General features: G+C 43.2%; 2 protein-coding genes across 2 annotated transcripts in view; one reads left to right on the top strand and one right to left on the bottom strand.

The window, feature by feature from the left end:
• Positions 1-21035, bottom strand: part of RSPH14 (radial spoke head 14 homolog) — a 156948-nt gene extending 135913 nt beyond the window's left edge. The window contains exons 1-4 of the mRNA XM_018557409.1: positions 20994-21035; positions 17024-17267; positions 12633-12735; positions 7294-7412 (exon numbers count right to left, since the gene is read on the bottom strand). Of these exons, the coding sequence (XP_018412911.1) occupies positions 7294-7412; positions 12633-12735; positions 17024-17222 (421 nt within the window). The 5' untranslated portion in view covers positions 17223-17267; positions 20994-21035. The remainder of the gene's footprint in view (positions 1-7293; positions 7413-12632; positions 12736-17023; positions 17268-20993) is intronic.
• Positions 21036-21496: 461 nt separating this feature from the next.
• Positions 21497-24558, top strand: part of RAB36 (RAB36, member RAS oncogene family) — a 28138-nt gene continuing 25076 nt past the window's right edge. The window contains exons 1-2 of the mRNA XM_018557398.1: positions 21497-21632; positions 23905-23996. Of these exons, the coding sequence (XP_018412900.1) occupies positions 21573-21632; positions 23905-23996 (152 nt within the window). The 5' untranslated portion in view covers positions 21497-21572. The remainder of the gene's footprint in view (positions 21633-23904; positions 23997-24558) is intronic.

Below are 24558 nucleotides of genomic sequence, written 5' to 3'. Positions count from 1 at the left end.
CATAACAAACTTATACTGTAGATGGGTTTTCTAAATTGACTGCAAAAGTATAAATATACTTGAAATTGAGCTTTAAAGAGACACTGTCACTTTGTCCATACAGGGCGGAATGACAGCACCTTCTGATAGCCCACCTCCCTAGCAAGGTATCTCAACCATCCGTGCTCCCTCACAGCCTCTCCACTCTGTCAGAGCCCTAACCCCCGTGATCTAACAGAGTGGGGGAGCATGAGACTTCCTCAATGTGATAGTGCTCAGGTCATCTACCTGGATGTGGGGCAGTACATCATCTACCTGGATAAGCTTGGACACCATCTGAGACCAGGGCTAGCCCAGGCTGAACCTTTACAGTGTTGAAGGACAATACTGATGAGTATACTTTTCTGGGAAGGTGGGTTATCTCAGTAGCGTCGCTAGGGGGGCGCAGCTGGCACCAGGTGACACCACTGACCCGCACCCACACCGGGTGACACCCCCTTTGAAAAGTCGGGCACTCCTGCATTTACTTGGGAACGGGACCCGGTGGGATAAGGTATGCCGAACGTCCCCTCCTCTCTTTGCCGGCTATGGTTATAATAGCTGTCTGTTTTATTAATTTACTATATTTTTCTGCCTGTATCCTCTTTTAGAAAAGTTTGGAACAGAAAGTGAGGGAAATCTCTCATACAGGGATACAAAATAAATAAAAAACACTTTTTATAGGGAAGGTTGCTGACTGATAAGAAATATACTGAAGGATGTAGATGTCTAGAAATAATAGCAAGCACGTTGCTGAAAATAGATCTTGATAGTATACCATACCTACCAACAAATTAACACAGCATTTTGGAAATCTTACATCTTGACTTAAAACCTAACTCCGAGCACAAAAACGTTTTATTTAAATCTATTACTCAATAGACAAAGAATATACATCCACATTGTGTGCACCAAATGCCTTTGCCAACTCAAATATTGCCTTGCAGAAGTAGTGGTGACATCATCACTGTGCTGCACATAACCTGTACAGAGAGCAGAGCTGTGGAAGGGACCCAGTAGGCCCCACCCACTACAGGCTGCCTGCAGAAAACTTTAGAAGGGGGCGGATAGAAGACCAGTCACCCTGCACAAGGAGAGAGAGCAGACGTGATTGGCCTTTATTACAGGAAACTCCTGCACAGAGGTAAAGTGGATTACTGCACATTATTGCACAGGTGTGGAAGAAATATACAAAGCACACCAAGATACAAGTAAGAATACACAAGACTCTTGTAATTATACAATATTTGCTCATCCCGGAGTTCAATTTTAATCACTATGATTTTATATATTTTATCAACAGTACCCACTTTAACATTCTTCCCATCATAAAGTGAAATACTAGGATAGAAGGGAGAGAAGAAACGATGGGAAGTTTGTAACCTTCTCTTCCAGATAACTAGAGGTATTTTTAGTCTAACAACCATAACAGATCACATTTATATGGAACAACAGAGTGCTAAGAGTAGTGCAGTGTGCAGAAATCCACCGTAACCAGATTTTAGGTAACTATTTGTCAGCTCTTTGCCCGTTATGTTCTTAGTATGATATTTAAGCATCAAACGTCTGGGTGTAAGGTCATTTCCCCACTTCTCTCCTGCCTTCCCACAATGCCCTGCTACCACTCCAGAGAGGCTCCCTATCTCTTTGTTCTTAATTGTTCAGAGCGCTTGTCAAGCACAGGGCATCCTGAAACAAGTGATTTGAAGTCTTTCTGCGTGCTCTGCATTATGGATCAGCAGAGTGCAGGGGGTGGAAGGTCCACTGACTCAAGCTAAAGTTGGCCCCTGCATACAGCAGGGGTGGGCGACTCCGGCCCTCCAGCTGTTGTTGAACTACAAGTCCAATAAGGCATTGCAAGACAGTTACAGATATGACCCCCAGAGCCAGACGCATGATGGGCTTTGTAGTTAAAGCACAGCTGGAGGGCCAGGGTTGCCAACCCCTGGCATAGTGTGTGTACCTGGGTTCTAGAGGAGTTCTACAAGATATCAGTTTTACTGACATCTTACATCATATCTCTAAATCAAACTACAAATGGTGGTAATTCAAGTCACAGATGAAAGCTTTTAGCTGCTCTGGTATGATTTTTTCCCCTGCATAGCCAGTTGTTATTTTGAGCGGTAGCCTTCACGCATTATAGCTATGCATCTGAAGAGGGAAACTGTGCTTGCTAAGTTTATCACCATTTATCTGTATGTTTAGTGCTCCACCTCCTCAGCTGTGTATGCTGACTTTTCCTCTTGCTTGGAACTGGCCTGTGAGAGGTGTCAGATGAAGCCTGCACACAACGCACAGTAAACAGTGATCGACAATTAGCAGACATCACGTCTGAATGCATACACACAGCTTTGACTAAGGCTGCATTCACATCAGTCCACACGCTAAAATGGTCAATCTTAGCATGTATGCTGATGTCTGTGTGTGCCGGTGGTGGGGTCTTGCGTTTTTACCAAGTATACCTTTTTTTAAAGGTGACTTCTCCACCCATTGTGCTGTGAACAGGGAACATAGAAAACAATTGTTTTTTATGTGCCCTTGCAGAGATGTGGGTTGCTCAGGTGCAGAGAAATGCAGGTCTCTACACATAGCGTGAGTGAGCCTTATTTTTTAACAGTAGAAGACAGGAAACCATGAGATGTAATTGCAGTCCCCATCACTGTGCACAACATAGGACACTAGTCTGAGCTCCTTTCCATAGTCTTTAGGGCTTGTTCACACGACGTCAGGATTCTGTCCGACCAGATCCGTGCGCTCATGCACCCAAAATGCATCCCAATGTCTCCCTATGTGCTACAGTTCTTACCAGCGCAGTCCGTTCCAGTCCGGACAGAAAAAATACTGCATGTCACATTTTGTCCGGTCCGGAAAATGTGTCAAAAATGCAACAAAACGCTCCAAAAACGCAGCTAACATACTGACAGCCCCACTCTAACCAAAAAAATAAAGAAATACATTATTTTTTTTTAACTGGAACACATCAAAAACGCGTCAAAAACGCACTGCATGCACAGCACCGCGTCTCCACATCTGGACCAGAAAATCGTGTGAACAAGCCCTTACTGCTTATGTATGCGTCGATACTACAGCACACATTATCCCCTATTGCAAGAGACACAGCAAGTCAGCCCTACTCACTCAGGCTCCTTTGTACTTCTCTTATGACCAGTTTAGTTGAGAAAAAAAAGTTATCTTGCAATGAATGTTTTTTGTTCAAGCTGAACCCTGAGTTGAAAAAAACCCTTATAGTGGGGCTCCCCATACTACAAAGGTTAAATGCTCATTAACTCTAGGAAGCAAATGACAAGGCTGTATTACTTACATTATAACCACAGCTCCAGCAGGCTGTGGCGCCCCCCTCTTCTCCCTGAAGTTGGGGGATGAGGGTAGTCCCTTGGCTTCATGGCGTAAAATGGATGAAGCCTGCTGGAGGATATTACACCCTATTCCTCTACTCCTATGTCAAAAATGGGCATTTAACCCATGCAGTGCACCCTCTTTCTTTCCATCCTGGAGTTCAGCTTTAAGTAAGATGACAAGTTTACTGCAGTGACTGGTGCTCTTTAGAATGATGGTAAGCATGCTACAGTAAATGTCCCTATAAAGAAGAATGGTAAGCAAATTGCAGTGACAATTGTGCGGTAAATGTTTCCAATAAGACGGATAGTAGGTTAATTGCAGTGACAGTTGTCACTTAAAATGGCAAGCATAGTGCAGTGAATGTTTCCAATAAGACGGATAGAAGGTAAATTGCAGTGACAGTTGTCACTTAAAATGGTAAGCATTAGTGCGGTGAGTGTTTCCAATAAGACGGATAGTAGGTAAATTGCAGTGACAGTTGTCACTTAAAATGGTAAGCATTAGTGCGGTGAATGTCTCCAATAAGAAGGATGGTAGGTAAATTGCAGTGACAGTTGGCACATAGTGCAGTAAATGCCAATAATAAAAAGTTTGGTAGGTATACTGCAGTTTCTATCTATGTTGTGCATTCCTTAAAAAAAAAATTATGTAAATCCTGAGTCTGTACTCTGACATAGTGATGGCGGCAAGGTTGCAGTATATCTCTTTGTCAGTATTACTAAGTATAGAATCTAGTCAGGAAATTCCTCTTCTTAGTATATTATCACATTGGACATGAGAGTAAGTACTCCACAGTGAGCTCCTTCTTATATAATTGTAATAACGAGACTCATCATGAGTATATTTGTAGTACCTTGTTTACAAAAGACTTGTATGTTCTACTGGAAAAGTCTGGGACTTGTCCCGGGGTTCTTCTGTCAGTCACGCCGCAGAGAAACAGAAAGAATATTATTACTAATACAAGTCATATGCCTCTGAACAATCAGGCCTCCATAAACCAAGCAAGTCAGCAGGCAAACATGCCACCTAGTGGAACTATTCTGCCACTACACCCAAAGCCAAGCTCTACCTGATACTATAGTATAATGTTGTTTTTGGTTTAAGGACAGGTTGTGGTATAATTTGACAATTTATTCTATCACTGGGGAGGTTTCCTAGGGCTCTGTACCAGGAGGTTCCTGGAAGACCTAGAACAAACCACGTGGGATTATACTGCCATGCCTTGCAATCTAGCTAGATGTCGGCTAGACTAGGCAAAGTCTAGCAGGTCTATTCACAAAAGGGTGAAGAGTTTGGAGAAGGCAGGAGAAGTGAACAATCTTAGGGAACATGGATGCTGCTATTGCTAATCTCCTCATACAAATTGTAGTTGATCATCTGTTATGCTGACCTTCTGCCCTTAATATTTTCTGAGGGCCAGATGAAGTATACAGATCAGGGAACTCGGAGCCTATTCATACCATTGTGGCACATTAGCACACACACGTTAATGCATGTTATACCACGCATTAATGTGTGTTGTGTTAAGGCACCCATTCATTAAAATGGGCTTCCTTACAAACCAAAACGCACCAAAAAATGCAAATGCACCGATTTCCACCAGTGCACCACTCTGCAATACATGTTAGTGCATTGGCACACTTTATGCTGCAACGCACATCGACAGCAAGGTGCGCTGGGGTGCCATTTAGAATGAATGGCACCTCATCACATGACCATACGTGTTGCCGCACACATTACCACAACGTAATAGTGTGAATGGTCCCTTAAAGCAAAGTTGGAGCTCCTGGCCTGTATACTTGTTCCTGGTCAGTCATAGCATGACTAATATTTTCAGTAGGAGAGCTTGGGTTCCATTTTTCTCTCATGACGGGTTCCTGTGCTGAAGTACATGAGCTCCGATTGTTGACTTGAAAAACTAGTTGCCTGCTTCTCAAGCTCCTCCAATGGCTTCAATAGTTTCTGAGTCACTGACCTACAACAAGCAGATTGAAAATGTTGACTTTTCTCCAACTTCTCTGACCTGAATATTGGCATTGAAGAGAAAGACAGCCAGGCAACTAACATTTTCAGGAGGAGATCAATAATAGCAGCTTATGTATTAGTATATACACAAAAACATACACTGCAAAAACTAAGGAGAATAAGTTTACAAAGAACAAATTGGAGGACGCTGTTATCAAGAAAGGAAAAGGGTGAGGCCTAAAGCAGCCTTTCAGGTGCATATGTTTTTTTTCTACCTAAAAGGTCCAGCTAAGGCAAACACTGTCAACATGGGGGGTCCAGTCATTTCTTTTCAATCATTTGCTTCATGTAATAGCCATGATTTCAGTTTGCAGGTAGCTCCTGTGAGTTACACATTCCTTGCTACCTTACCATAATAAAATACAACACACAGCTGGTCTGAATAATACCAAAAGTCCATAAGCAACTAGTCACCAGCGGTGGGAAACGGTTTACAGTGAGAACTACAAATTCTTTTTTTGAATCTGATTTATACAATGGGGAGAAAAGAAAACTGGAACTGTTATCAATAGCAATCAGATTCCTTACATAGTTTAAAGTGACACTAAACACAGGAGTTCAATCTTAGAAATGCATTCAAGTACCTTAAAGGATCATTAAAGCCTCCCGTGTTTTTGTATACAGTATATCTACTGCTAGCAAGTGTAGATACTTGCAAAAACATGAAAAAAATTAATTAATTAACAAAGGGGTTTAAACTTACCCGTGTCTCCGCTGCGCGCTCCCGTCCAAAGATCTGAAGATACTCGGGCGGCCGCAAAGGATCATGGGGCGGGTGCATGCGCAGTTCAGATCTTCGGGCCAGGAGACGAGCAGAGACACAAGGTAAGTCAATGGAGATAGCGTGCACCCGCACAGACTCCGTGGGACAGGAAGTGACAGGAAGAGAGAGGAGTCATCGCTGGATCAGAGACGGTCACCAGTGCTGGAGGGACTCCTGAAAACTACAGGAAAGAAGAAGATGATCATATCAAGAGCCATCATTTAAGGTAAGTAGTTACACCAGCATGGGGGGGGGGGAAAGGTTAAAAACATTTTAGCCTTTAATGTCACTTTAACTATTAACAACAATGTACTTTATCTAATTTGTGTGTCACTCGGCTGTAGATCCTCAAATCATCTCTGACTTCATACTGACGCTGTCCTTCCTTCTGGGGGTGGCTACCATGTTTCCCATGGTCCCTGTGTGTGTTGTAAAGTAGTCACCACTCCAAGCTCACTCCCCTAATAGACAATAACTTCAATACAAATTAGTAAACTAACATGAGATTGTAGTCCATCACAGGAGTGAGCTTGGCATGGCGGCTACTTTACACCACACGCAGGGACCATGGGGAACAAAAGTAGCCCCCCTCCAGAAGGAAGGACAGTGTCAGTATGAAGTCAGAGATGATGATTTGAGCATCTACATCTGAGTGATACACAAATAAGATACATTTATGTTAATAGTTAAGGAACATAAAGGCATTTTTAAGGTTTAACTCTTTGTTTAGTGTCACTTTAAAGGATGAAACCTGCCTGGTTGCCACTTTTGCACCACTTTTTGTAAATCAGCTCTATTGCGCTACATTGACCTGGGTGTAGACACAATGGCACCGTGCAAATGTATTCATAAAGTATAATAATAGAAAGACATTTCAAGTACAGGGACCAATGCAAACTGGTATATGGGAAGAAGTTACCTCATGCTGCCGTGGCCTAAAATACTAATAGGAAATGACAGAAATGAGAAGCACAATACTTTGTGACTTGATCATTTCCCTTCATATTTGTATTTTATATAGTATAGCATTTTTATTATAAATGTCTATATTCATATAGTATTTTATAATATGTTTTATTATTCATGTCCCCAGTTCTCTAAGAATAGGAAGATACATAAACACTTACCAGCTGGGAGCTCCGAGAGCATCTCGAATGTTCGGTGCATGTTCCTCCGAACTACATCTACAGGGTCATTAAGAAGGTGGGAGAGTGCAATAACAACGTCACTTCTCAAGATACCGTCCCTGCAAAGTGGAATATAAAACTGTGAAAAACATGAAATCCCTCTTGCCTTGCATTATTAATCTTACAGTGCTCATATAAATGGTGCGGAACATGTAAAGGACAAATGGTTTATTATGAATGGGAGCCATACTAAAATTTCCTTGCATACCTGGAGAGGTGAAAATACATCTCTCACGGAAGGCTTTTCTCAACGCATTTGCTGCTACAGTGCCAGTACAGAACGCATGTTATTAAAAGACAAAGTATAATAGGAAAATAGATTAGCATCAAGTAAGTATGTAACACAATTTGTGAGGTCAAGCTGTCTGTAAAAATGCTGAGGTGCAGAAAGAACTTGGATAATTCATATTCATACTGTGCGTCTACTTGATTTATAACCATAACAGCCTACAATTCACCCTACAAATGTGCTGAATAGGTTTGTCTTTTGTTATTGTCTCTTTGTCTCTACAGCCCTGCTCTCTGGCTATGTCACTCTGAAGCTCCCGAGAAGTCTCTTTCACTTGAATTTTTCCCATATTTATGTAGCTGAAATATTACACAATGCTATAAAGTGCACATTCTGTAGAACACATAGTTCCGTGCCTCGAAGGTGCTGCCACGCTAATAACCCTACCATACTCCTATATGTAGATAAACACACAAACTAGGATTATTAAGCAGCAGTACATTTTGGGTTGTAAAAGGAACCAGGAACACCTATAGGAAACCCACACAAACACAAGAAGAACTAACAAACTGCATGTATATGGTATCCAGTGGTAACAGGGGTCCCAGTGCTCATAAAAGTGGGCATGCTAACCACTTAACCACCATGCTTTTTTTTCTCTCTGCTTGCTACTGTGTGCAGAAGACTCCCAAAGGAAATAATACATTGAAGCAAACAGGCTCACCATGGAAGCTTCAGCAAAAGTAGTTCAAAGCTCAGGAAGGAGCACACTTTTGCCTTGAGTGCGCCGTACTGAAACAGAGAATACCCAAAAAGGCAGTCAAGTTGTTCAAATGTCCAAAGGATTCCAGCTCAGTCATGCTGAATTCAGACAATCATTGGAAAGAAAACAGTTACAAGATGAGCGGCTGGGATGAGGATTAGATGGGTAAGAAACCCCAAGGCAGGTTCTGGTGTTCTCTGTAACCCGGCTGCTATGGATAGGCTGCTAAGGCTAAAAAAAAACGTTTGTGTACCCGGCTGTTTCCAATTGTATTTTTTAGTATGAGACCAACAAGGCACTACGATTTATATATGGTGACACTGACCTATATTAGGGGACCTTTGGAAGAGGCTTATGGCAGATCCAGTTATCAACAGGCGTGTAGATTGCTTTATCACATTATCCACCTGACAATCTCTCTAAACCATTCAAGAAAATCTGCACTTGCCAATTACCCTGCAGTATGATAGGCTTAGGCAAATTGGGCTTAATGAAAAAAGTAAAAGCGTTTTTAACACCAACCAATTTATATTAGTTTTGGTACCCTGTAAGAGAGAGGAGGACTTCCTGTCCTTTGTATTTAGACAATCTAAATACACATGCCTCTTGTTTATCCTGGAGTTTAGCTTTAAAGGAGAACTATGGGGTCAGTGCTTTTCCCCATAGTTCTCCTAAGGGTAACGGGAGGACACAAACTAGCGTCCTCCCGTGACCCAAAGCTCAGTATACCGCGAGCTACAGCTCGTGGTATACTGAGACGCCGCAGCCGGGGCGGATCCCGACAGTTCTGTCTGGATCCACCAAGCTGCGTGAGTGACAGCTGGCTCTGCCTATCTAGAGGCATAGCCAGCTGTACCCGCCCCCTCCCCCGTCCCTCCGCCAGTCAGCGCTGGAGGATCGGACAGGGGAGGGGTAGGGTTGCCACCTGTCCAGGATTCACCCGGACAGTCCAGGTTTTGAATGCTGTGTTCGGGTTTCATGGCATCAGAAACCCGGACACAAGATGTCAGGCAGACAGGGGAAACCAAAATTAAGGTAGGGGCTACTGGCCCCCCACTGAAAACAGTCTCAACTGTGATATTTACATATGAATGGGCGGCGCTATTTACATATGAATAAGCTACGACTTATTCTCCCCAAAAAATGTCTGCGCGTCGCCTGAGTGTTCGGGTTTCGTTGAAGAAAAGGTGGCAACCCTAGGGAGGGGGGGAATCGCTGCAGGGTTAGATCAAGAAGTGAGCGAGCGCCAGTATGTGTTCGCTCACTTCCCAATCTACTGAGCCGACCTGTGACAGTTTCCTTGTCACAGGTCGGCTCAGATTATGAGGCTGAGTGAAAATCACTCGCCTCATAATTCTCCATTAAAGTCAGTTTCTGACTTTAGGTCCTCCTCCTATGAACTCCTTCTCTTGCCTTCTGCTGTCATCCTCAATCCTGCACACTTTTCCACTGTGGCTCCATTTGATTTGACCCTCATCTTCTGACTGTCCACTCCCTCTTGTTACCCTGTTCTGTGGTAATTCCGCCTTAGGTGATTTTTTTAGTTTAATGTTACACTAAACTCAGGAGTTAAACCTTAAAAATGCATTCACGTACCCTAACTAGCTATTAACAGAAATGTCTCTTATTTGTGTATCACTCGGCTGTAGATCCTGAAATCATCTCTGAATTGGTGCCGACACTGTCCTTCCTTCTGGAGCATTGGCTGCTTCATAACACACACAGGGACCCTGGGGAACAAAAGTAGCCACCCTCCAGAAGGAAGGACAGTGTCAGCACCAATTCAAAGATGATTTGAGGATCTACAGCTGAGTGATACACAAACAAGATATATTTTTGTAATTAGTTGAGATATTATTTAAAGCTTCCGATCTTCTGACCAAGAATGTTAGTACATTTGGCTGCTGGAGGCTCAGTCACTAGAATGACGGGTCTTCAGAAACTGAATTCAAAACCATTGTGCAGTTTTTCTATGACATGGATTAGTAGAGCCAGAGTCTTAAATAAACGTTGCCTCACCTTCAGGGCCGTAACTACTGATCATGGGGCCCCATAGCAAAAATGTAATAGGGGCCCTCCTGATGACCTTTCTCTGAGCTGTGATTACCAATGCCAAGATCCCAAAGACTCCTCTTGTACATCTGAAATTGTCTCTACACTGTAGACTTTATAGGGGATTAGCTTTGTCGTCAACTCCAACCACTCCAGCGCTTAGTTATACAGTTCTGTGTTATTTTCACATGTTTTATATTTAATTTGCCTCAACAAACGATTGGGGCCCCCTTCCACCCCATAGCCAGCATATTATTGAAGCAATAATATGCTGGCATCCTGTTAGCCCGATTCCCTGCTTTTTCCCTCTCTAGGCCAAGCTCCTTGTTTTTCAATATGGGCTGGTTGGTGCAGAAAACTACATTTTAAATGTACACTAGCTGAGAAAGGGTTTTGTTTTTGAGGGAAGAACAGCAGTTTATATATGACTTTGTACACCCAGCCTCTCTACCCACTGTTTATCTGTATTCACGCTTACCGCTTACATTAACAATTTGCTCTTGTTGCCCCTCTCTCCCCGCTCCTGGCGATATTCTGCTCCCACAGACTGCTTTCTAACTGTTCCCCCTCACGTCCATGATCTGGTCCTATGTACTGCACCCCTCTGATTTGCATGCCTCTGTCCCACCACTACATGCTCCTATTAAAATCTCCAATTTGTTCCCCTTCAATTGATCCTCTCCCAATGCCCGGCCTTTGTCACCTTAAATGAGATCCTCATGCTTACTCTGCCTGCTTTCTTCACTATTACCTCCAGTTCATTGTCATCACCATAGGATTCTGTTCTTGCTGCCATTAGTTTCCATTACCCTAGTGATTTACTCTCATGTCCCCTAACACTCTGGGTCCTGTTCTCCACACTGCCATTCCCTGCTCCATCATCAAATTCTACCCTCTAACTTCAACAACAGGTCTCACCACTCTGCCCCCATCACCATCAGCACTCTTCTCCCAACCGTCAGCTTTTGCTTCTTTAAACATTGTATTCATATAAAACATGTTTTTTTAGAGAATTGTATATGAGTAAAAGTGACCACACACACTTCAAACCAATTGTATCTATGAGGAACAGCCCCATGTAAGCGCATGACCTGATCAGATTGGAAAGGAAGCAATTAGTGAGGTAATGACATTTTCAATGGATGTTGTAGCATATGTGGTACAGTAAACATTGTTTGCCTACTCAATCTTATATTTCTTTAACATGCAAAAAAAAACACAGCAATTCAACAGAACATTTCTGGTTATGACTGAAGATGGAATGAAATCAAAAGAAACCAGCAAGAGGCAAGTTAAAAGAAAATGTTTCCAAAGATGTACAACTATATAAAAAATGATGCATCATTGATGAGTTATACACCACTGTGCTGCGGTAACGCTCATTATACGTGTTGGTGTGCTTGGTACCATTCATTGTGAAAGGCACCCCAGCGTTGCAGCACACCACAATACACAGTAACACACTATTGTGCTTTAAGGTGCGCTGCGCTAGCTGATCGGATTTTTGGCCAATTCAAATTAACAGGTTGCCTTACTGCAGCACCCATTGCCATGAAAAATGCACTACAATGGACTGTCCTGGTGTACATAGACTCTAAGGTGGATATTTGTCACAGGAAGTTGTCCTGAATAGCTTTAATAGGGTTATAGAGGGACCTACCTGGGGTAGGCAACCGCAGCACTCCAGCAGTTAAGGAACCACAAGTCCCATCAGGCATTGCAGGACTCTGACAGCCACAGGCATGACTCCCGGAGGCAGATGCATAATGGGATTTTAGTTTTACCACAGCTGGAGTGCCATGTTTGTCTGCCCCTGCCCTAAGCTATTCTGTTCATGAACTGGTACACATTTTCTAGTCATAAAAAATAATATTATAAAATAATGTCAATGATCTTGCTTCTACAAGCCAAATACTGACCATTCTAATCTAATCTAATCTAATCTAATTTCAACTGTTTAATAAAGATAAGTGTGGTCCCACACCACCATTTGTAAGTTTGGAAAGTAAGTATGCACTTGCATAGCTGCACAAGATCAAGCCCAAGTGCTAATATTTTATATCTATAAACAGCATGGAAGGTATACATACACCTATATATATCATAAACAGTATATATCGTATACACCAAGATATATATGATAAACATTCCTTTAATGATAAACAATATCATTGATAAACATGACACGTTATTTCTTATTATATCAAGATATAACATCACACAAAGGTCACTAACCTTCCAATGTTATGACCAGCCATGATGTGGAAGACTTCAGTTGTCTTTTGTCTGACAGTACAGTCTTCATCATATAGCAGAGTTTTCAGGGTGTCCATGAAACCTGTATAAACAATCACATATCAAAAAGAAAATACTTATTTATTAAACTCTGAAAATAAAAAGCATGCCTCTTCAAGATAACAACGTGGGTACTCCAGTTTATGTATACTATTGCTCTAATTGCGACAATTTCTCATTTCATCTTTGTCCTGTTTACACTAAGGATAAGCTTCGAGTTGACGGTGAGTTCAACTTCAACTCTAGCAGCTCTTGGTTCGCCAAAAGGGTGGACTACATGGCCAGCTGCTGCAGCCAATAGGCATTAATTTAGTTGCGGCATTCCCATCACCACTAAATGAATGACATAGTAAACAAGTCAGCGGGTATCCCAGGTCACGTCATTGACCGAATATCGGCATGACCATATGAATTACTACTGAATATCAATAAGATGGCTGGGCATCCTGAATGTCGTCATTGATCCATTATGGTTATGGCCATATTTGGTCAATAACATCACCAGGGATACCCAGTCAGTCTTGACATTCAGCAGCTGGACGGAGAACTGTTATATGTAACGGGAGTATTGGTGGGAGCGGATCATGGCTGTGTGGATCTTCGTGTCCAGTGGGTCATTAAGTGTCATACATTGTGATTGACATTGGATACATCACTAGACAATGTTGTTGATGTTGGATTTACAAGGGGGGAAATGTTTATTTACTTATTTTTAATAAGGGACTTAGTCATGGTGTGTGTTTATTTTCTGTGTACCTCTTACTCATTCACATGGGGGGGGGGGCTACCTAGGAGCCTCCTTATCTGAAAGAATGTGGCATCCAGATTCTGATAAGTCTGCAGACCCCCACATCCCCAGGGCCAGGGCTCATCAACATGGTCACGATATTACAGCCAATGGAGTGCAGTTATTTGATTTCATGGCACCATGGAGGAGGTTACATTGTTACAAACTGTTGTTACTGGTTTTCTAATTCATCTCAATATTGAACTTTTTATAAGTGCCACATTTGGATATATCATCTCTTTGTTGTGAGTGGCTGAAAATGTGATTTTAGAGTCAGTGTGGACTATTTCTTTTGGTTTTATTACTTGGTTATATGGTATGATTTCAACTGCCCCTCATTTTCAACAATATCCTGCTTTCTGTTGGCTGGATTTCTTTCATTAAACAGGCCAAAGAGATTGGTAAGCTAGACCAGAGTCATCAATACCCAAAAAATAATAACCACCACTAAAAATGTAGTGCCAGTGTAGTGTAGTATCTTCCTTATATTGTAAAGCGCTGCGCAAACTGTTGGCACTATATAAATCCTGTATAATAATAATAATAGTGCCAGGTTGTACGTGTCTGCACACTCACACCCCAGAACCTTGCTCCTGCAGTAAGAATGTAATACTACTATAAGTAATATGTCAATTTTAAACAATGGTAAATTTGTCAAAGACTGATAAATACAATTTCACCATCATCTGCCATTTACTATGCCAGTCACACCTCTTGTCAGCATTCAGTAATTATTGTTCTATACAGTGCAGATCTTCTGCCACAGAATCACATAGGACTCTATAGTCTGTGAGCAAGAGAAGCTCCGAGTACCCAGGGGCGTCCCCAGGCGTTATGTCACCCGGAGCTGCCTGCAAGGTGACACCCCGCTGGGACGTTACCGTACATGCACTTGACACAGTGTCTGATTTTTCAGGCACTGTGGTGTCACCCAATGAGGGTCGCACCACAGCACCCCCCTTGTGACATCACTGCGGGTACCCCAATCCTACGGCTTCTAATCTATACACACCTGAGTTATTATTGTTTACAGTCTATGAAAGACAAAATGTAAGATTAGTTTTCAATCCGCTAGCCAGAGGTTGGACGAGGGCTATAGGTAGCTTCGTGGCAAAAAGCTGACGTTGGCCAATTAGTACTTTAAATCTGATCTCCAGGCAAACAGCTAAACACACAGCTGAAATGCATACATGGGAAATGTCTTCCCTGCCAAAGAATGTATATTTGTGTACATTCAGTCCTAAAATTTACCCAACTGTGATAGACAACACAGCCAGCCTGAAGACCTAACTTTTCTCTGCTGCTGTTAAATCAGAACTAGACTCACCAATTTAACTGTCTCCAAAACAGCTATTTTCAAAGCATGTCAGCTGTCAAGGTTGCCAGTGTACTTATTTTAGCTCTCAACCAAACTTTCAAGCCCTCAAATAACTGGTACAAACAGAAGAAAAGTTGGATGCACACTGGATTCCGCTGAAATAGTTTATTGAAGCTTGTACCACTTCACTGAAGTCCTGCCCAAGGTCCACCCCCTCTGATGCGTTTCAGCCAATCATGGGCTTAGTTGTAGAGTCGTAGCCATAGTATAATCTAAGCCTTGATTGGGTGAAATGCGTAAGTGGGTGAAATGCATAAGAGGGGGCGGACCTTGGGCAGGACACCACTGATGTGGTACAAGCTTCAATAAACTATTCCAGCAGAATCCGGTGTGCGGACAGCTTTTCTTCTGTTTGTATGGGCTCATATTGCAGCGAGGACGTGCTCCTCATGCTTTCCTTAAGCCATGGAGGAGCAGTGCTTTTGTGTGTGTTCTCCTTCCCTCAAATGTCTGGTGCCATAGCTGATCACATGTGCACCACCATAGCATTTCAAATAGAGGCTAAGATGGCACCTTCCTAAATGTAAAGGATAGGAGGGTGTAGTTCCACTTGAAGCAACAGTTAGGTCTTCTCTCTTAGCCTGGGACTGGACAACAAAGCAGCAATAACAGACTGTCAAAGTCAACTCTGTGCTCTCTTCTACTGTCAGCATGTTTCTGGCCAGCAGATTTGAATACAGCCCACCTGACTGGCTCAGGGTGCTGCCCTTTCCCTTTCCCAGTCTGATTACTACTTACTAGGGGGTTACAAAAACCTAAAATCAAGTATATATGTAGTGAGCTACCTCTGCGCTACAAGGGTTAACTGCTCGCTTTTGTCTAGGGGACCTTTTCAACCACTCCCTGCTGGCTCCAGAACTGCTGCCCACAGCCTCTACCCCCTTCTGCTTTGGTGGTTGGAGGCCCGCTGACATCATCAGATCTAATGCAGGGCCCATAGCCCTGCATTATGCGTGAAGACACCGAGGGACAATCCACAAGATGAGGCAGAAAGAGGTGAGTGCCATCTGCCGGGGAAGCAGCTATCAAGTAAGTAAAAGTGCTTTACACCATATCCCTAGACATCGGCCCCTACAACGTCTCTCCCCCTCCTCTGCAGCGGTCTAGGAATCCATGAGTCATCATGCCAAATACAGTGTATAGTACGTGAGGACGCCGAGAGACATACCATTGCTGTAGTGGCAGGCGAGACTGGCTGGAGGGAGCGCTGCCTGCTCGGAGGTTTGAGTGAGTATAACTTCTTTTTTTTGGACCCTAGGCAAAAATGAGCAGTTAAAGGAGAACTATGGGGTTAAGGCTTTTCCCCATAGTTCTCCTAAGGGTAACGGGAGGACACAAACTAGCGTCCTCCCGTCACCCTAGGCTCAGTAGACCGCCAGCTGTAGTTCGTGGTATACTGAGGCGCCGCAGTATACCGCGAGCTTCTGCTCACGGTATACTGAGACGCAGCAGCTGAAGCGGATCCCGACAATTATGCCGGGATCTGCCCAGCTGCGTGACTGACAGCTGGCTCTGCCTATCGAGGCAGAGCCAGCTGTACCCGCCCCCTCCCTGTCTGTTCCACCAGTCAGCGCTGGAGGATTGGAGCGGGGGGAATCCAGCCCCTCCCCTGTCACGGCAGAGAGCCGTGACAGGATCGAGAGGTGAGCGAACGCCGGTATGTGTTCGCTCACCTCCCGATCTACTGAGCCGACCTGTGACAGTCTCATTGTCACAGGTCGGCTAGAACTATGAGGTGAGTGAAAAGCACTCACCTCATAGTTCTCCTTTAACCTTTGCAGTGCAAGGGTAGCCCCACTGCAAGGGTTAATACAAAAATTTACAAAAATGTAAATACTTTTAGTGATTTTTGTTTAAATAAATATACAGTACAGCTGCATTTATTGGTGTTTTTGTCTGTCTGGAGTTGTATCATTAGTAAGAATCAGACGTGAAGTCATAATAATGAAGCATCTCTGTGTATTGCCTGTTCTGCACACCTTGTGGGACAGGAAAGTGCTAATACAACATGAAAACATGCAGGCGGGTGAAATAAGACAAGTTATGAGTAAAGTGCAGTGACTCACAGAAATAAAATCAGGATTTGTAAACCGATATATCATTTCGTTAGGTTGCTGATCACATGATCCTTTTTTATGAATCACAGAGCATGACTATATGTCTTACCCAAATGCACAGCCTGGTAGACATATTCTGGATCGTGCACAATATCACACAGTGCCATGAGAGATTTCTGTCGAGTAATCAGCTCAGGGCTCTTCAGTTCCTCATTTAATTTTGGTAATGCCCTCTCACCAAAGGCAATGGGGGCTTTTGTGGGATCAATGTTTGGTGGTAGATAAACTGATATCCTAGCTTCAGCCATTTTAAAGACACGGAAATGCCGGATGGCTATGAACTTTTCTTTGTCCTAAGAGGAGAACAACAATGGAATGTCAGTTACTGTGTCATATATAGCATTTGATATTGGTTTCTGGATAGAGTACGATAGACTTGACTAGGGAGATTCTGTAGCACAGGGATGAAACATTAGATATCAAAATCCGGTAAGGTGTTTAAGGGCTTGCTAACACACCAAACGCAGACCAGATCTGCATGGGTTTCTGCACAGTGTTTTTCCACTTTCCGGGCCGTTCCCTCTGCTGCCGCCAATCAGCAGAAGGGGACCTGCAGTTCTCCATCAGGTCCTCTTCTAGTGATCGACGGCAGCAGAGGGCGGGTGCAATAGCTAGTTTGCTATTGGCTATTGCAAAGTGAAATAGCCAATAGGAATCTAGCTGTGCATTCCTATGGTGTTTTTTTGTGTTTGTTTGGTTTTTTTTTATTCTGACAGCGTACGCCAGTGGTTCTCAACCTGTGGGTCGCTGTGTGATTTCTGCTGTGCTAGGTGAGAGTCCTCCTCAGCCCTCTCCTAGCGCAGCAGTGTCAGTTCTCCCGCCACGACGCCAGATGTCGTTGCAGCAGCAACGTCCTCCCTAAATTTTACCGTTGGGGGGTCACCACAATTAGGCAAATGTTACCAAGGGGTCTCGGCCCTAGAAAGGTTGAGAACCACTGACCTAAAGGATAAGTTCACCTTTCGCAAAAATTAAAGAAATGCATCATTAAAATCATGCAGCGTCCAGCCGTCCTCGCTCTAGGTAGAGCTTCTCATATTCCCGCATCTACCTAAAGTGAAGACGGCTGGACGCTGTATGAGGTGATTTAATGCAGTTTGTCCTTCCCCATCTCTCCTAAATGAAACTCCATAACACCTGAAAAATGCCTGCATCCAATCAGATTTTTAGGTCTTTTGACAGCCAGCGGGGCCGACTAGCAAGATACTGAAGATTGGCCCAGTGGGAGATTCCTCCATCCACAAAGCTAAGTGTAGATGGAGGAATCTGTTGAACGTTTTCCATCTGACCATAGAAAATCTGAAAATAATTGTAAGGTTTATGGCCAGCTTTACTTGAGTCCCACTGAAATTGGTCCCAATTTTGGCTTTAAATGCCTTTTGAAACATAAGTATAACCCAAATTCCCAAAAAGCCTGGATGCTGTGTAAAATCTACATAAAAACAGAATGCAATGATTTGCAACTCTCATTAAAGCCAGATTTTATTCACAATAGAGAACATAAAACATATACAATGTTTAAACTGAGAAAATTAACCATTTTAAGAAAAAAATAAGGTCATTTTAAAATTGGTGGCAGCAACATGTCTCAAAAAAAGTTGGGACAGGGCAACAAATAGCTGGCCAAGTAAGTGGTACTAACAAGGAAGAGCTGGGAGAACATTTTGCAACTAATTAGATTAATTTGCAGCAGGTCAGTAACATGATTGGGTATAAAAAGAGCATCTTAAGCTGCCCATACACCTTACAACCATTTCACGACTTTCGTTGTGCGATGGTTGTAAGGTGATTAAAATTTTGTATGGCCTGCCCATCTTGGACAGGCAGATCATACTTGCGAGTCTGCTGAGGGGAGGGCTTGCCAATGATTGCAATGCTGAGCAGGCAGTGTGCGCTTGCACACCGGCCAGTGCGGCTTTCGTCTTGCGATCGCGCTACTTAACCGCTGAAAATCGTATGATTTTCGGCGGGTTTTCTAGTGTGCTCGTAAGGCGAAAGTCGTTCGACCGTACAGTAAATGCGGTCGCAAGCTGCCCATACACCTGCCGATTATTGTATGGGTGATCCCGCGATTATCGTACGATAATCGTCAGGTATATGGGCACCTTTAGAGAGTCTGTGTGTCTCAGAGGTAAAGATGGGCAGAGGTTCACCAATCTGTGAAAAGCTGCATCTAAAAATTGTCAAACAATTTCTGAATAATGTTCCTCAATGTAAAATTGCAAAGACTTTAAATATGTCATCACCTACAATACATAAGAAAGATCTATGGAGAAATCTCTGTGTACAAGGGACAAGGCCAAAACGCAATATTGAATGCCCGTGATCTTCGGGCCCTCAGATGGCACTGCATTAAAAACAGACATGAATCTGTGGTGGACATCACTGCATAGGCTCAGGAATACTTCCAAAAATCACTGTCTGTGAACACAGGTTGCTGTGCCATCCAAAAAGGCAAGTTAAAGCTCCATAATGCAAAGAAGAACCCAAATCTGAACATGATCCAGAAACGCCGCCATCTTCTCTGGGCCAAAGCTCATTTAAAATGGTCTGTTGCAAAGTGTAAAACTGTTCTGTGGTCAGACGAATAGAAATTTGATATTCTTTTTGGCAACTGCATCTATGACAACAGCATGGCTTCATAGTAGAAGAGTCCGGGTGCTTAACTGGCCCCTTTGCAGTCCGGACCCTTCACCAATTGAAAATATTTGGCTCATCTTGAAACAAGAAATACGACAAAGAACCAGGACTGTTAAGCAGTTCGAATCCTATATTAGGCAAGAATGGGACATCATTCCTCTCCCAAAACTCCAGCAACTGGTCTCCTCAGTTCCCAGACATTTACAGAGTGCTGTTAAAATAAGAGGGGATGCTCCCCCGTGGTAAACAACTTTTTTTGAGACATGTTGCTGCCATCAATTTCAAAATGACCTTATTTTTTTCTTAAAATGGTCCATTTTCTCAGTTTAAACATTTGATATGTTTTCTATTTCCTTTTGTGAATAAAATATGAGTTTATGAGATTTGCAGATCACTGCATTCTGATTTTATGTAGATTTTACACAGCGTCCAGACTTTTTTGGAATTGGAGTTGTATGCACAGCACTGGGATGGCCACTGATGAGATAACTCCTGCGTAGAGATGCTGTGAATGTGCCATGCAGTCTAATACAGAAAATTATAAACTGAGAGGAAGACGTTCATTGGGCAGAGGAGAATTTGCACGTCTCTGCCAAAAATCTCTACCTCCAAGCATTTTTTATTTTACTGACTTTGCTTCTGCTTTAACAGACAGGAGTCACAATTCTTTAAAGAATTGTTAAATAACTTTTATTAACCCTTGCCGTGTGGCTACCCCCAAACTGCAAAGGGTATTTGCTTGTTTTTGTCTAGGTACAAACATAAAAAAGTTATACTTACCCGATCGTTTTTTCCGGCTGGTTGTGATAGTGCTCCCTGCCTGTCTCCTCCTCCTCTGCAGTGATGATGTGTCCGTCGGTGTCCTCACATCCTATAGAATGTGATGACTCAGGGACCTTAGAGGGGGAGAGAGGCTCCAGGGGCCGGTCTAAGAGCAAGCCGGTTTGGAGCTTAAAGTGAGCATAACTTTTGTATTTTCCTCCCTAGACCAAAACAAGCAGTTGACTCTTGCAGAGCAGGGGTAGCCCCACTGCAAGGGTTCATAATATTTTTTGAGTTCTTCTTTAAAAGGAAGAAGCAAGCAAAACTTTTTTTCTTTATTAATAGGGAGGAGGACTAGAGTTTATGTCAGATGCAACCTCACTATAACAGAAAGGTGTGACTTGAGTACCACTTTGGATGCTGGAAAGAACAACCCTTATGCGGGGGGGGGGCGTGTGTATCATTGATGGCACAGGCGGAATGCCACAGAGCAGGGGAATATGGCCCAAACAATTAGGATTTGGTGCCATGTTTATGTTTGATCAGGTACAATGATAAATTCCCCGAGAGTGGTAGAAATGGAGCTGGGAAGAACAGCAGGGGGTCAACATGCTCACCGAACACCAGCCGTCGCCCTATTCCAGTTCGCAGCAGCTGCTCGTCCTCACAGCTAACCTAGTGCCACACTGAGCGTACCCTGGTCGCCAGGCAACCAACTACACATGGGCGCACAGAACGTAGTCCGGAATAACACTCTACGCTGACGTCGTGGCTGTAAAGAAGAACAAATACGCAACTTGCGTAAAGGCGTTTCGTGCTGCCGCCGTGCTTCGACAAACAGAAGTACTTCGGCTAATTGCATGCGCCGCATGACCTTAAATTTGCAGATAAGTCTGCCTTCTACCCCTTTAACCAATAAACATTGTAATTTATATTATGGAGACATAAGCCCTCCTCTTGCATTCGGTCCACATCCACCACATGGAAGCTGGATATGTTAGCACCGCCCACAGAGACCTACTTTGAGTCACCCTCGCCAGGTCCTCTGAAGCCGGGAGAAACCACGCCCATGGCTTTCTAGCCGTTTCCATGGTAACCGTAGAGTGCCCAGGCAAAGCAAGCAACGCTTCTGTGCCGCTAGACCAAGTAGTTGTGCACCTTCCGCCAGCGTTCTGTAATACCGGGAGAGCTGCACCATGCTGAGCCAGCCATCATCGCCTGTCCCCAGAGATAGACTCATCTCACACATGCCCAAGGCAAGTCTACCTGTATCTGCAGCTATCACCCTGCTCTCTACTTCATGATCGCTCCTGGGATTGTTATGCCCAGTGATGGCTGTGTGCTATGATATGGCATAGTGCTCCTTTGTTACCTCCTAGGATGGTTATCCTTTTCTCTTCTCTTAGAGTTGGCAGTATGAAGGGTGTATAGATCGTAGAATGCTGATTACCTGTATGCCTTGAAATAGAATGTGACCAGGAATCCCTCCTGTAGAGTTGTATGAATGCTGTAAGTAGACTTGTTATGGTGAACTTCTCACTAGTATTGCTGTTACAGAAGTACGTGCAGAGCTATGTGTATTTCCATTGGGCAGGGTGTGCTTTGTGTTCATACTTAGTGTTTATTTGGCCAAGTGGTGTTCTCAGGAAATCATCACATCCACATATCTCCAACCGTCTGATATGTGGGAAAGAAGCATACGCTTAGCACAGAATATTTGGCAATGGCCACACTCCCACCAGATCCCCGATCACATGGACCATTGATCACCTAAAGTGGATGTCCACTCTAGAATTGAATCTATGAAAGTTAAACAGCTATATGTACCTTGATAAATGCATAGCATTAGCTTTGACTTCAATCTAAGCTTTGGTTGTCCAGTAATCAGCTGGCCATTTACCAGCAACACCATAAAACTCATAGAAGGGAATTTATCAAAACTGGAGCCGAGAACATCTGGAGCAGCTGTGCAAGGCAACCAATCATCTTCTCTCTTTCATTTTCAAATCTCAGCTGAACAAACTGAAGAGAGAAGCTGATTGGTTGCTGTGGGCAACTGCTCCAGATTCTGTCTGCTTCACTTTTGATAAATTCCCCACATAATGTTGCTCAGCAAACAAACCAATATGAGTTACATAGTATCACTGGTAAATGATTGGCAGTTTCCAATGCTGATTGCTGGAGAAGCAAAGCGTGGACAGAAGTCAAACGCTAGGTCCTACATTTTTATCAAGGTGTGTTTAGCAAGGTGTGTTAGATGGCTGTTTAATGTTCATAGATTAATTATAAGGTGAACTTCCACTTTAATTTCAATGGGGCTTTTTTCACAACTACCTTTCTTTTATATTAGTGTCTAAAAGTAATTGATGCCGTCATCTAAAGCGTGGATTAAACATTTTACACTAGAAACAAACTTTGGTCGTTATAGTAGAACCTAAGCCAAAACTTTTTTTTTTGGATAGAGTAAGGGAGGGTTATAACCTCTGTCATCTGTCTCATTGGGGAGATTTCCCTTCACCCCCTGTCCAACAGACACAACACATGAGAGGAAATCCCTCCAAAGAGAGTGAAATCTTTGGTGGTCAGTAGAGTCACCAGAACTAGTTTCCCCATTGGAAGATGTCCCATCTATTCCTAGGCTGATGACCACCCAGAATTTGGGATTTTCTTTCACTTTCAGTAAAAATGATCATCTGGACAAATAGAGAGGGTGAATCTCCATAGAGGGCACACAGCCAGCAATTATAACCTGACAGGGGTTCTAATCCCTATCCACTCTATCCAAAGCTCTATCCAAAGCAGGGGTTCTAATCACTCTCCACTCTATCCAAAGCTAAAAAATAAAGTTTTGGTGTGAGTTGCACTTTAAGGAGAACATTTATTCATATGGATAATTACACCAGATCTAATGAAGCAACATTTATAGCGGAACCATGGACAGGGGGATTTGGTTCCAATAGAAGGACAGTCCCTCTAAATGAGAACCAGCCAGGAAATACAGTATATATTCCTGTTCCATACTCAAAAGCAATGAGGAATGAACAATCATTTATTTAGATATCTCTTCTTTTGTTAAATCATATATATATACCTTAATAGTACGCCAGATCAGAATACACTCAGAGGTGGGGTGATGAAGCAAACCGTGGATGACACCACAGCAGAAGAAAATATGTTGCCAGCACACCTTAGTCTTCATGCAATAAAAACTACCTGTAATAATGTATATTCACTTCAGCATGTCATATAGGAGAAATACAATGTTTCTGAACCACCAGGGGTCCCTTCATCAAGCAAAATGACATGAGTGACGTATCATTTTGCCTGATGAAGGGACCTCTGGTGGGTCTGAAACTTTACAATTCTGTTAATGGACATGCTGTACATATGTCAATAAAGGTGTTTTTGTATTGCATGAAGAGCGATTTGTTTTTTTGTCTCTCCTTTTGTTTGGACATTGAGTAGTCGACATACTATCCTTATGTCACAAGAACACTAGCACTGAACATCTGTTGTGTTACTTTGCAGTGTTACACGGCGGAAGCGTGCCTGAACTACAAAACAAATTTTGATGCTCAGGTGAAGAATGCGTGCCAGCAGCGCCATGCTGGACTCTTCGGGTGAGTTTAGACATATTTTGGTTCATTGTAACCATAAAACAAGTTTATAGCATTAAAGGGCCACTCTACCCAAATACTATATTTTAGTTATGGGTGGGCCAGTCCCTGACGTCTAATACTCCATATTTTGGATACTGCAACAGGAAGCTGTCCCTGCCATATTTACCACTTCTGTTCCAGTCTTGAGTTTTGGGAGTTCCCATCCAACTATGTGTGTTCTAGCAACTCTTGTTGCATTTCTCTTAATATATAGATAATGTGAAGACCCATCAGCAAGAGTGTTACTGTCTCAGTATGGCCAAAGCAAGGATACAGATCCAGCAACTCTAGTGTAGAGATCTCACCTTAAGACAGGGGTGGGCAAATTAATATAACATTCAGGAGCCAGTCTCTCCAACCCAAGGGCCAGCAGGATTTTTCTGTAGGAGCCAGCTCCATTAACAAACACTAAGGGGTCTATTCACGAAGCTGCCGAAGGATCTGGCCGTAGCTTCGGCCGATCCGAAGCTACGGCCAGATAGCTCGTACAGCTCCCGATCATGGCCGAGCGGCTCAGTCGAGC

Source organism: Nanorana parkeri, unplaced genomic scaffold (genome assembly GCF_000935625.1).
Source record: "Nanorana parkeri isolate BGI_ZX_2015 unplaced genomic scaffold, ASM93562v1 scaffold282, whole genome shotgun sequence".
NCBI classification, from domain to species: Eukaryota; Metazoa; Chordata; class Amphibia; order Anura; family Dicroglossidae; genus Nanorana; species Nanorana parkeri.
The sequence above is the reverse complement of the archived record's forward strand: the minus strand, read 5'-3'. Positions and strand labels throughout refer to the sequence as shown.